General features: G+C 44.6%; 1 protein-coding gene across 3 annotated transcripts; it reads right to left on the bottom strand.

Moving 5' to 3' along the window:
• Window positions 1-2,921: 2,921 nt before the first annotated feature.
• ZNF436 (zinc finger protein 436) lies at window positions 2,922-11,746 on the bottom strand. 3 transcript variants are annotated; one of them, XM_059062275.2, is made up of 4 exons: window positions 11,236-11,719; window positions 9,879-9,975; window positions 8,954-9,080; window positions 2,922-6,672 (listed from the first exon to the last, which is right to left on the bottom strand). In XM_059062275.2, the coding sequence occupies exons 2-4, from the start codon at window positions 9,909-9,911 to the stop codon at window positions 5,420-5,422; spliced, it is 1,413 nt and encodes a 470-aa protein (XP_058918258.1). In that variant the 5' UTR covers window positions 9,912-9,975; window positions 11,236-11,719; the 3' UTR covers window positions 2,922-5,419. The 3 variants fall into 3 exon arrangements, with proteins under 3 accessions (XP_058918258.1, XP_058918264.1, XP_066871285.1); XM_059062281.2 differs by lacking the exon at window positions 11,236-11,719 and adding an exon at window positions 10,603-10,786; XM_067015184.1 differs by lacking the exon at window positions 9,879-9,975 and having other exon boundaries at window positions 11,236-11,746.
• Window positions 11,747-13,683: the final 1,937 nt, after the last annotated feature.

The following is a 13,683-nucleotide window of genomic DNA, read 5'->3' as shown; positions in this document are numbered from 1 at the left end:
GAGGTTTATACATATTCTCCTCTCATTTATCCAAGAAATATTTGTTGCCTGCCTACTCTAATTCAAATATTTTGCTAGGGGCTGAAGATACAATGATGAGCAAGACACAGTGATTTCTTCAAGGATATCAAAGTCTACTGGAGGAGATGAAAAAGTGAACAGGCAATTACAAAATGAATAAAGTGCTTTCAGTGGGATAATCCCAGGGAACACTGAACAGGAACACCTGATCCAGTCTCATGGGATCGCGAAAGGTTCCCTAGAACAAGTTAAGTATGAGACCTGAAGGATGAGAAGGAGCTGACCAGAAGAGTGGAGAGAAAGAGATGCAACTTGAAGAGCGTTGCAAGTACAGGGAAAGTGCAGAGAACTGAAGCTGACGAGGGCAGCAGAGGCCAGATCTTGATGACCTACATCACACTGCATGCTGCTGGCAATGGAAAGCATGAGAAAGTTTTGCACAGAAGAGTGGCATGAAGGCGTGTGCCCTTCAGAAAGATAATTCTAGCTGCAGCAAGGGAGAATAGATGGAATGGGGTTGAAAATAGATGAGATTCATTAAGAGGTTGTTTCAGTAAGCAGGATGTGGCTTGGTGATGGTCTGAATAACTGCAGCTAATATTTTGAGCCCCATTATTTAATTTAATCTTTACAACTCTGTGAGATGGATATAATTGCCCCCATTTTACAGATGGGCAATCCAAGGAACAGAGTAGTTAAGTAACTTGCCCAAGGTCACATGATAAGTGGTGGCAGTACAGAGAGCAGGTAGACAGATTTTAGAACTATTTAGGAGGTGGTATGTCATAAGACTAATTACTGAAGACTAATTCAACTAATTTTCATTATTGATTTTGGGAGGGTGGCTAAAGAAGAAGTTTTCAAGTATGATATGCAAGTTTCTAACTTGGATGACTAGGCCATGACTGAGTTAGGAAATAACATGAGAAGCAGGTGAGGGGTGACGGTGATAGAACAAAGTGGTAAATTCAGTTTGAGGTCTGCCTGGGTAATTTCCAAGTGGAGACATCTACAGGGCAGCCGCAGGGGCTGGTGTGAAATTCAAAGTGAGATTTTGATGTTACCAGCCTCAGTCTCTGCCAGAGGGAAAAAAAGCACCTTTGAAGAAGCTGAAAATGATACAAACTTGGAATATGAAGCATTTAGGAAAACAGACAATACAATGGGATTCTCCATGAAACCTTTTAGGTCATTACAGGGTAATTTTCTTCTATTCACTTTACTCAATTGTTTTTCACTAACAACTTTTTTCTCCAGTCCTTTTCTCTCCACTAGTTTTCTCCCCTTTGCCTATTCACATATCACAGTGTTCTCTGTCGTTAAACGAAAACCTTTTCCATTGCTTTATTTCCAGGACTTATTCCTTACTTCTTTTCATACAGTCTTATCTCTCATCTTCACAAAAAGTTTGAAGTAATTTCAACTGGATGCTTCTGATTCCTTATCTTCCATCTATTTTTTTACATCTTTATTGGAATATAACTGCTTTACAATGCTTTTTTTAAAGATTTTTTTTTTGAAGTGGACCATTTTAAAAAATCTTTATTGAATTTGTTACAATATTGCTCCTGTTTTATGTTTTGGTGTTTTGGCCACGAGGCATGTGGGATCTTAGTTCCCCGACCAGGGCTCGGGCCCACACCCCCTGCATTGGCGGGCAAAGTCTTAACCACCACACACCAGGGAAGTCCCACACTAACAACTTTTTATCTTGAAGTCTCCTATAGATAAGCAGGTCCCAGTCGGCTACTCCATTACAGTTAGGTATCTAACCAATGCTTCAAAGAGGTGCATTCCTCCCAGGGCGTAGGAACTCCTTTTTCAGCAGGAACACTAACGTTTGAAACACTAGGGAACCATTTAACAAATTATCATTTCAGTAGACTCAGTGGGGTCCTAATGGGCTGGAAGTACAGCCATAACAAAGGGCTAGTAGCCTCCTAGAGAAAATTCAAAGGAAATCGGCCTCTACTATAATAATGGCGAAACATTAACATGTTAAATGCCCTGAAGGAGAGGTTCCAGGTGAATTTCTCCAGCATTTTCCTTAAACTTTCCTACCCAGAAATAAAAAATGCTGAACATGTAGAAAGGAGAAAAGGAGTTTTTAAAAATGTTTACAGGAACTCCCTGGAGGTCCAGTGGTTAGGACTCCGCGCTTTCACTGCCAAGGGCACAGGTTCGATATCCCTGGTTGGGGAACTAAGATCCCACAAGCCATGCGGTGCAGCCAAAAATTTTAAAAAGGTTTGATAAAATCTCTTTCTTTTTCCAGTCTTGGCCATAGGGTTAATTAAAACTTTTCTTTCATATTTGTATTTTTGCCCGATTTAAAGCACTTCCACTCCCTACCTCTGCCTAGACTGGCCTTCCATTTAAAAAAATGTTTTGTAAGATAAAATTACGTGTAAGTAATTTGAAAATCATCGCCACACCCTAGTAGAACATAATCACTGCCTTAGGCAGACTGCACAATCATGTCATGAATATAGAGCCTTTCTTTCTAAGACGTATCTCTGTTCTGGGATTTGTTTTAGTATCCTTAACAGATACTCAAAAATATCTCCTTAAAGCAATATGGCCTCCTCTCGTTTTTCCGTTAGGATTTTTTTTTTTCTTCTGTTTCCCTTCTCCAAAGCTAATGAGTTACCCATATCAAATATTTCCATGTTGTTTTGCCACCAGCCTAATCTTCACAGGGAACTGTCCAGGTTTTTGCACTTGCCAAAATATGGCAATATCCAGAGGGCTCACCAATATGTGAAGACACGGTATTCCCAAATTTCCGCAAGAACATCTGTACAAATGCATCAATATAAAAACAATTGTGCCCAATTTTAATAAATCTGATGAAAAGCCGTTTTATGAATTGGTGCTGGATTACTAAAATAATTCTCAGCTTTTTGATTTTAAAAATTATACTTTTAATTACAGGATATTGTTAGAATTATACAGATATAGATAGACACGATAACTGTGACCAATACCATAAGGAAAACTGCTGTACATACTTACTTGTTCACTCACTCTCCACAACCATAGGAAACAGGCACAATGTGTTCAGGGTGTGTGCAGAAGCAGCCAGAGACTTGGGAGCAGAAGGCATGCAAAAAGCTTTAGCAAAGAGAGGCATAACTTTACACAGAGTTCAACACAGCAAATGGGCAACAACTGGCAGGAAGAGAGGAGACAGAGCTGGTCCGGCCCTTGCCCTTTGAACTTCCCAACTGAAGTGTACATGTCTGGAGAGAGGGCTGGGGCACTCAGAAGCCAAAAGCAGCAGAAGGAACAGCTTGGGGGTGGGGCAGGGGAGTAGGGAAGGAAAAGGGGGTAAAATAGTTAGGTCATGGAGATGCTGTCTTCTTCTACAGCCACTCCGAAGCTGATGCCCCTAGTGGCTCACAGAAACAACAGAACTTTGATATTCATTAAAACCACCAGCAACACTGATACGGGAAAAAGACATTTGAGTTCAGTCATCAAGAACATGTAAGTCATTCAACAATTAAAATATGAATATCCAAAGTCAGCTAGGTTTTGTATAGAACGAAAAACATGCTCCCTGCCCGAGTTTGTATTTAAATAAGAGTGACAACATAAAGACACCTACTTGGTGGAGTGTTTTTTCATTGTTACTTTTGAGGTTGTGTCATTTGCAAGGGATGCAGACCCACATGGTTGTGGGTCATAATAAATCACTATAGTACACTACCCAAGGGAGACCACTGGCCCCTTTAACGCCAAGTCCCAAAGAGCTATGGCAAAAGTTTTTCAAACATTACAACACTCACAATACAGTAGAAAAAACGTGGGGCAGGCTCAAAAAATATATATTCCTCACTCTAGTCCCATCTCCGGGGCATCAGTTCCCTCCCACTCCTACCCCCAAATGCTTGGATAAGCATCAACATTTGGGATATTTCTTAATTCCTATTTGGGCTGAGATAAGGAGAACTGACACTACTGGGCTTAAAGTGGGTCAACTCTTACAGTAACCACTTATATCTGTAGGCTGGGAGAATGGAAATACTTTCCTATCTAGTTTTATTAATTCCCTGTGACTAGGCCAAAGAGAAGATAATTCAGTCTGAGAACAGGACAATCAACCCATTTGTCTGGTAATAATCTCCAACTGACTGATACATATAAACAAGTGCTTGGTTCTGTACAAAGACAGATCTTACAGGAGAGTACACATTACAGCACTAGTGTTTCAATTTTTTTTTCATAAAGAATGAAAAAAAGGACATTTCTCACATTGGAGTTATGTCTGTAGTTCTGTCACATGATCAATATCACCCAAGAACATGCTAATTCAGTGTGAATTCAGTTTCTGCTACTGGAAAAACAACAGGAATACACGTTTTACATGTACATACACATGCCCTTACGCAAGCTAAGATAAACACTGGGATGTGGCCCTTATCAAATCCTAGAGTTAGCAGTATAGGGAGAATTGATCTTAAACGGTAGAGGGGAAAGAACAGAGAAATGACCTGCGTTCCTTGGGAAGGGACTCTGTGTTTCCTTCCCTGAAGTGGTCAATTCCACTTGCTCCTTACACTCCACCATCACTTATGGTCCTATCTTTCCTTGAAGATATTTTCCCTACAATATTCCCTACAGTGATCCCCAAAGAAAATTAATAAATTCTGATTAATGGCAATAACAGTGGGCATCTCTTGCTAAAGTCACCACTGTTGATGAGTCCTTGGTCCCCAAATCTGTGTCTCATTTTTCCTTTCAATCTGTATCTTCAGTTAGCTTCCACAAACATGAAAGCTTTAAAAAAGTTAATTAGAAACAATGAGGCAAAAAGTTATGCTCATTGCCTTCATCACGCAGAATCCTGCTCTTAGGAAGACAGAAAGATACAAATGCATGAGCAACTCAAGGATAAAGCCCTTTGAAAGGAAGATGTGTGTGCCCAGCTACTATGGTGAGTGAATAGGTGTGGCAATTCAGGCAAAGTCTCTGGTTGTCTTTTACCAAAGCAGCTGTGACCACCCTATCACAGGTCAATATTTCCCCTAGCATAGTTCTTTGGGCCAAGGATGGGAGAAATTACTTTTAAAGATTTACTCCATTTCCAGGCCTGAGCATTTACCAGCATTTAGCACCTGGTCTTCAGATTTCCAGTTACTTGTGGGGCTGATTTTGATGAAATAATTCATTAATATAGGGTGAATAAAAATCACTATTTTGGAGGAAGGAATACCATTCCCAAAGCCATGGATCAGAATTTCAAGTGGCTTGTCTTCTTCGATGTTTTAAACTGTGGCCCACAACAAGGAAATTCAGTACAGTAAAAGCAGCTCAGTCTTGAGAGAGCTCTTTGATATCAAATAAAATTGTACCTTCAAATAAATCATTCATTTCTCAGTCGTAATTACAGGACTTAGTCAGTGTGAACTCTCTTATGTTTAATGAGAGCTGAGCTCCGGCTGAAACTCTTCTCACATTCGGTACATTCATAAGGCTTCTCTCCTGTATGAACTCTTTGATGTGTGATGAGGTTGGAGCTCTGGGTGAAACCTTTTCCACACTGCACACACTCATAGGGTTTCTCTCCTGTGTGGGTTCTCTGGTGTTTAATTAGGTCTGACCTTTCACCAAAGCTTCGCCAACACTCGTTGCACTCATAGGGCTTCTCTCCAGTGTGAATTTTCTGGTGTGTGATAAGATGAGAGCTCCGGCTGAAGCTTTTCCCACAGGCGTTACATTCATATGGCTTTTCCCCAGTATGGGTTCTCTGGTGCTGAACCAAGTGTGAGATGCGGCTGAAATTCTCCCCACATTCATTACAGTGGTATGGCTTTTCCCCTGTGTGGGCTCTGCGATGGCGCACAAGGTCGGAGTTCTGACTGAAATTCTTCCCACATTCATCACACTTGTAGGGCCTTTCCCCCGTGTGGACACGATAGTGTTTGATCAGATCAGATCTCTCACTGAAGCCTCTCCCACATTCGTTACATTCGTAAGGCTTCTCACCTGTGTGGGTCCTCTGGTGCTGAGCTAGGTGAGAGCTCCGGCTGAAGCTTTTCCCACACTCCTCACACTCATAGGGTTTTTCTCCACTGTGGGTCCGTTGGTGCTGGATTAGGTGAGAGAGCCGGCAGAAACTTTTTCCACACTCGTTACATTTGTGGGGCTTTTCTCCAGTGTGGATTGTCTGATGCTGAATGAGGTGGGAGCTTCTTCCAAAACTTTTCCCGCACTCATTACAGTCATAGGGCCTCTCCCCAGTGTGTGTTCTTTGATGCTGAATAAGGTGGGAACTCCGACTGAAGCCCTTTCCACATTCATAACACTTATAGGGTCTGTCACCGGTATGTGTTTTCTGATGTCGATTAAGGTCTGAGATCTGACTAAAGGCCTTTCCACAATGAGAACATATATGATATCGGATGCTTGTATGGACTTCTTTGTGGACAAGCAGATCGGTGACTTGTTGGAGAGGATAGCTTACCCACTCTTCTGCTGTGAGATCTCCCCATTGTCTTTCTGATCTATCCCTGTTTTCAAAGGCCTCTTCACTTTCAGGACTGTCCTCAGTATTACCAACAGGTCTTTCAGATGCAGTCCCAAATTCCACATCTTCACTAATCTCTTGTTTTGGATTCACCTCGTTTTCACTCCTGATTTCAAAATCTGTAATAAAAGGTGAAGAATAATACTGGTAAACACACACAAAAATTATCTACTGTGTGCTGGGCATTGTGCTAAGTTCTTTATGTGAATTACCTCAGCCACACTGAGAGCCAGGCATTATGATGATTTCTACTTTATGAATGAGAGATTCAAGGCCCACAGAAGTGACTAGCAAAAGGTCATACAGTAGTAAATGGTGAAGCTAAGATTCAAATCCAGTTCTGTCTGATAAAAGTTCATGCTCTGTATCACTACAGTTAATGGTTCCTTATGAATATTGTATATGTTCCTGGTGTTTCAAAAGAAGAAAACCATAAACAGAAAATATAAAAGACTCTAAATTAGAATTTCTAAAAGCCAAGAGCCTAGATATTGTATATGTGAATGAATGTGTGCGTATGTGTATGTTCTTGTCAAGCCTTCCTCATTACCATTATATAATATTTACTAAGAACCTACTGGGTTAGCATGGAGAAAAACAAATTTTTATCAATCTACATCAAGTCTCGGTTGACAGGAAAAATGACTGCCAAATGTTACTTGCTACTTTTCAGTGGCTGTTTTTTTTCGGCCACGCTACGTGGCTTGAGGGGAACTCCACCAGGGATCGAACCCAGGCCCAGCACAGTGAAAGTGCGGAGTCCTAACCACGGGACCGCCAGGGAATTCCCTCAGTGGCCTTTTAATGAAAATAGAGGTGGGAAGGTTGGAGAAGGCAAAAGAGATGCCTGGCTCAGAATATTATTGGCATTGACTAGGTAAAGACTTTAAATGAAAATCAAATATACACAGTCACTGTCTACAAGAAACTTTCTACCACACACCGCTTTTTCCAAGTTGTGTTTCTTGGTACACTCTTCAGAAAGAGATTACTAGGTATGCTGGGAGAAAAGAGTCCAGGGATATACTAGTTTGATAAATGGTGCATACAAGATCATCTTCTTAGAAATGCAAAATGCCTGATATCACATTAAAGGTTCTGAAGAGTCTTGAGGTAAAGAAGCCTTGTAAACATTACCTAACCCACTCCCAAACTTAGATGGGCAAGAAATATATATATATATTTTGTGTGTGCTTCCATGCTTCCATCCTTCCAAAATGTGCTCCTTGGGCTGGACCACTGACATATAAATTCACATTTCTTTAAGATTCTCATTTCTTGCTTTTGTTGGATCGAGTGGAATATTTGGGTTACTGACTACAATAGATCTGGGTAGATAACTTCACTTCTGGCTGCATTTTGAAAGGAAGGATCCAAGAAAGTTGGGACATCAGAGAGAGCCCAATTTAAAAAGGAAATCCTTCACAGCTTGCCTTTTGTTTGCTAAAAGCTATAGGAATAAAGATTTCATAAAAAGGAATAATCCTAATGAATGGCAGATGACCTAGTCAACCATACATGATTGCTAACTTCTGTCAAGTCCTAACAGGAGACAAAGTGAGTCAAAAGACTTTCAGCTCAAGAATACACTGTTTATTCTAGTTACACCCAGACCAAAGGATATCTAAGTGAAAAGACAGGTTTGCAGACCACCAAAAAAATTAGCTTCCCTCTCTAATAGAATTTGTGATCTCATTTAGTTCAGGATTCTTCTGGAACAACATCATCTAACACACTCAAAATCTATGATCAACTCTGAAACGTCTCTAGACAAGTATCTGCTCTGGATAAATAAAGGACCTGAGGCAAAGCTACAGCTCTGAAGCCAAAGCAAACACAAAAAGGTGGCTTTTGCCTTCCCATGAACCTGGGTCAGAACCCCTTTATCTTCTAGTAAAAGCACCATTTACAGGGGCATTTATATCTTGGCAAGCACCATTATGTCAGACCTGTTTGGTCAGTGATCTGTACAGACAGGCTGGAGAATGGCAAATGACTCAGGGCGCAAGAAATCTGAGTGTTTCTAAAATGTGCAAGAACGATCTTTCATTTTAGACCATATGACCTTGATATTCCCACATTCAAAGATCTGCCTGAGGACTCAACTCAAGCCAAAATCCAATTAAGTGCTTTAAGAATCAACTAACTAGGTTGTGTTGAAAGAACTAAGGCTTTTTTTTAAAAAAATATTTATTTGTTTGGCTGCACCAGGTCTTAGCTGCGGCAGGCGGGATCTTTCGTCGCAACATGTGGGATCCAGTTCCCTGACCAGGGATCGAACCTGGGCCCCCTGCACTGGGAGCACAGTCCCAACCACTGGACCACCAGGTAAGTCCCAAGAGCTAAGGCATTTTTGACAGTCTCAAAAACGTGGGGTGGAGAAAGATAGAGAAGCCTTACCTAATGAGACAACATTGCCATAATTCTCCTGCATAACATCCCTGTAAAGGTCCCTTTGTGTAGGGTCCAGAGGTCTCCATTCTTCCCGGGTGAGATACATGGCCATATCTTCAAATGTCACAGGTGCCTGAAATCACACATTGCTTCCTCAATACTTGGTATCTAGGAGGTTAGTACCAGTTTTTCTTTTCGAAATTAGAGACATGGCTAGAATTGTTGAGGGGGCAAAAGGTATAAGGCCTGATATGTAGAGTCCAAAGGAGAGATAAACAAGCAACAAAGAGATGTGGTAAAGGAGAGAGCAATTTATGAGCTGATTGCTTTGGTCCCATGGCCAGATATCCCTGCCCCACTCCGAACCTTACCCTCTAGCAATACTTTTCTCAGAATACAACTAACACCTACATCATTCCATACCTTTACCCACAATGTTCCTATTTTCTTGGAATATCTTTCTCAGGGTAGTGAAATCCTATTAAGGCCCTGTTCCAGCACCGACTGTTCTTCAATGCGCCCCATCTCGCTGCTCTGCTCCACTCCTCCCTCCCTCCCACACCTCAGAGAGAATTAATACTCCCACTTCTTGGTTCCCACAGCATGTTGCTCCTACAGAAAATAGTGCTCTTATCATGTAGTTTCATGGTTAACCGGATGCATCTGTCTTCCTACTGATTGTGAGCAGGCAGGGTGGGCATGCCTCATGCATCTTTTGTCTCCCCAGTATTTAAAGGCAAACAGCAGGTGTTCAATAAATGCTTGTTTGTGGCTATACTGTCCTGATACTGGGTCTCTGGAGGCAGAATAACGAAGCAAGCGAATTACTTACTAATCTCAGGGAATTTCCCACAGAGATTCGCGGAGCAAAGAAACGCAGGGACGAGGTGGGTAAGCACAGGCAGCGTCCGAGAAGCCACCCCCGGCTTACCTGGGACCCAGCCATGAGCAGGGTGGCTGCCATCTCGGGCTCAAGGATTCGCCTCCCAGGAGAGAGAGAGAGCAGGAAAAGCAGCTAGCAGACAGCGCTAAAGGAGGCGAAAAGCAGGGCGTGAGGCACAGAAACAGGCCCTGCCCACTCCCCGGGGCTGGAGTTCTGGCCGCCAGGCGACTGGGGAGGGCCCTGAATCCGGGCCGGGTCACTCTCCTCCCTGACCCTCGAGCGCGACCCGCCCTCCGTGTCTCCGCCACCAAGGGGTGGAGGCTCCCGGAATTACTAAGACAGCCCCCTGGCTCGGTCCCTCCCGAGCCGGGGGTCAGGCCGAGGCTGTCTCAGGGAGGAGGCTCTCAGCCCAGCCCACAGAACGCCTCTGCTCTTCCATGTCGAGGCTGGGCCCTTTCCGGCAGCTGTCTCAGCCAATCAGCGAGCGAAGCGAATACGAGGCCCGCCTCTTGTAGCACGGCCGAGCACCTTTAGCACGCCTGCACCCGCCCCCGTGGCCTGTCGGGAGTTGGAGTTCCATTCGGGCGTACAAAGGCTAGTCAGAGGCCAAAAGCCACGGAGGGAAAAGAACAAAAGGGTGAAGAAAAAAGCTAGTCCTCCTTGCCAGGGCGGAGAATCTTCCGCTCTCCTCTCTTGGAGACCACAGCCGGCTTAAGCCAGGGAGGTTGCCTTGCTTCTCTTCACGTCCCTAGAAGCTTATCTTGAGTCGGACCTTAACTGCGACGTCGAGCCTAATTTAGGCGCTGGCCTGTGTTGAGTTCAGCTGGGATTAGCTCTCATTTGACATCCTGGGCCTGAGAGGAAAGCAGCAGCCGCCCACTCCCCAGGGGGAGACTCAGCGGCCGCGCTGGAACTTTGAGCTCCACCTACGCACTACATCACCCAGCAGCGACTGCGGCATTCTCACACTGCTACGCAGACTACAACTCCTAGGGGGCAACGCGCCGCCCGTCCGCCAGCAAGTGTGGTCCGCGGCTGGGCCAGGCTTGTGTCCCGGCTCCATCGCTGTTAACCCTGTAGGGGCGTCCTTCTAAAAGAGGGTGCTCCTTGAGGGGCAGGCTGAGTTGCGCCTAGCGGAGGGGACGCAAAAGCCGGAGGGAAATCAGAAGCGAGGGTGGGGTATAGGGGCGCGTAAGGTGGAGCGAGCCAGACCCCAGGGTTGGGAAGGACCGTCCTTATCATCCCTGAGGGCTTGCCTGCTAAAAGGGTTCCTGGCGGCCTCCCGCATCGATGGGATCGTGGGGCTCTAATGGCCCACGCCCGGCGGACCCTTAAGGTTGTTAGCAGTCCCTGACCAGCTGAAGGTGGGAAGCCGAAAACCCGAACTGGGAACGAACAGACCTACCTCCTGGCCCGCAAAAGATCCGCTAGGTCGCCGGCTCCAAGATCCAGGAGGCCTCAAACAGATTTCAAATCCGCAGGCAGAGTTCTCTGAGACTACAGACGTTCGGAAATATTCTGGGGGTCACTGGCAGATCCTGTCTATCTCAGATCTGCAGGTAGATCTCGAATCCGTAGACGTGCAGGCAAAGCCCAGAGATCGTAGGCGGATCCCAAAGACTCACAGATTCCCGAGACCTCAGACTCTCAGACAGCTCAGAGAAACCACAGGCTCATAGGCAGATTCCTGAGACCACAGCAGCTAGCCAAGAAACACCACCAGCAGCTAAGCTACATTCAACTGGAGTTCTTCCGAACGGAAGGACTTGCAGCCTTCCCTTTCCCCAGCCAGGATGAGAAAATTAGACAATGGAAGCTGAGCACTAGGGAAAGCAGGCATTCTGCGTGGGGAAGAGCTCTGAGATCGCTGTAGCCTTGGAGAGGGAAGTGATGGAAAAAGAATATAGCAGCTTATTAGGGACTCCCACCCTCTTCAAGTTATAAATATCCCCAGAACCTTGGCTACGTGCCCAGAAGCCTGTTGTCTCTAACTGTACAGGAGACTTCTCTGCCTGGGCTGGGAAAGGGGCTTTTCTTTTGTTTTGCAGATATGTCCACCCACGAAGTGACTTGAATTTTTTTCTTCAAACGTGACTTTAGGCTATGCTTTTATTAGTGAGTGTCCTGTTCCCAGTGCCCAGTTATTTATGGTTAAATTACTCAAGTGTCTAAAAAGAACTAAGACCCTACCCAGCCATGAGGCGGACTCTCCCACTCCTGCTCCTCTTCTCACTCCCAACTGTGAGGCAAGGAATTTTTTTAGATACCACAGAATTGTACCATCCTACCCCATCTAAAATTAATATGGGAACCACAGAAAATAGAATCGCAGAGGGTCCCCAAGAGGCAGTGTGCTGAGTGGGAAGTGTGTGGGCACCAAGGTCAGACAGACCTGGGTTGGAATCCAGGCTGTGTATCCCTTGGAAAGACATTTAATCTCTCCAGGCCTATTTCCCTTTCTGTGAAATGGGGTAATCATACCTAAGGTGGTGGTGAGCAGTAAGTGAGATGACTTAAAGCATTCAACACAGAGTGAGCACTCAGATGATAGTTGGTATTATTATTAATCCTGCCTTTGGTGGCAGGAGAGACTTGCAGAAAGGCCTGAGGATATTTTCACTGGCTCAGAACATCTGGGCAGTCAGAGTGGCTGGATAGCTTTGAGGATCTGCTGATGACTGTATTATCCATAGTGTTTCTTCTGAAAATCCAGAGGGAACTGGAAGTTGAGCCAGTTAGTTGGGTTCAAGAGAACTGGTGTATTGAGCCGAGTAGAGCAGAGGTATTTGGGGCTGCCAAGAACCCAGCAAGGTGAGGCCTTGCACGCCCAGGGAAACCTCTGGGACAAGGAAGAGGGAGATCGGTTCAGACTTTGGCCAAGTAATTGCAGGTTTCTAACTGGGCCGAAGGTGAGGTGAGTGCCTGAGCCCCTCAGCTCAGTGGGGCTCCCTTTTCATCCCTTCTCTGACAGATTGCTTTGTAAACTTTCTTAGGCCTTTTCTTTCCCCTTGTTCCAGAGCTTTAAGTCCTTCTTTGTCCTCTCATTCCTTTTATTCCTTTTATTCCTCAGGCCTGCCTGGGGGCAGGATGACTCTCCAAGCCCAGCTTGGCTGCTTGCCTCCTTCTGTGAGTAAGTGCTTTTCTCTTTCTTCACCTGGGACCCTCCAGAGGCTAGAGGAGAAGAGGGGCTGAGAGCGGATGGAAAGCATGAGTGCATTTGGTGCCCCTGGGTGGGGGTGGCCCCTGAGTGGGGAAGAGAGGGAGGAAAGACAGTGGGTGACAGGTTTCCTGTTGCAGCCTTCAGCTGGACTCTTAGAGTTGGGGGTCACTGGAGGAGGAGGTGGCTTCCTGCCCCATTGTTCAGGACTTCATTGTTTCCCAGGAATACTTATTGTGTGTGGGTTTTCAATAACCAACTTGGAAAGCTGTGTTTGTTACCATTATTCAGCAAACAATGCGCACCTACTGGGTGTAGAGGCAGCAGCACAGCCTACCACTGGGGAAAGGGGCCAGGAGTACCATTTCATCAGGGTCTCCAATTCAGGCTTTTGACATTATCTCCAAATGGGGTTTTACATTATGTCAGATCCACTGACCAATTTGATCAAAGAGCCTCCTTGTATATCCTGAAGCTTGTTTCTTATTAACAGGCCACTGTGCCTGGGGAGCACTATAAATTATTATATTTAAATAAATCCTATAATTATCTTGTGAGCAGCACAATTATAATTTTTTGTATTGGAAGCATTCATTTGCTAGACATTGAAAAATATGCCTCAATATTTGAGATCTTGTTTTGTTATCTCTTCATGTTCACATATACCAGGAACATTGAAAAAAAAAAAAAAATCAG

Source organism: Kogia breviceps, chromosome 1 (genome assembly GCF_026419965.1).
Source record: "Kogia breviceps isolate mKogBre1 chromosome 1, mKogBre1 haplotype 1, whole genome shotgun sequence".
Classification (NCBI taxonomy): domain Eukaryota; kingdom Metazoa; phylum Chordata; class Mammalia; order Artiodactyla; family Physeteridae; genus Kogia; species Kogia breviceps.
This window is presented reverse-complemented; position numbering and strand designations above follow the sequence as displayed.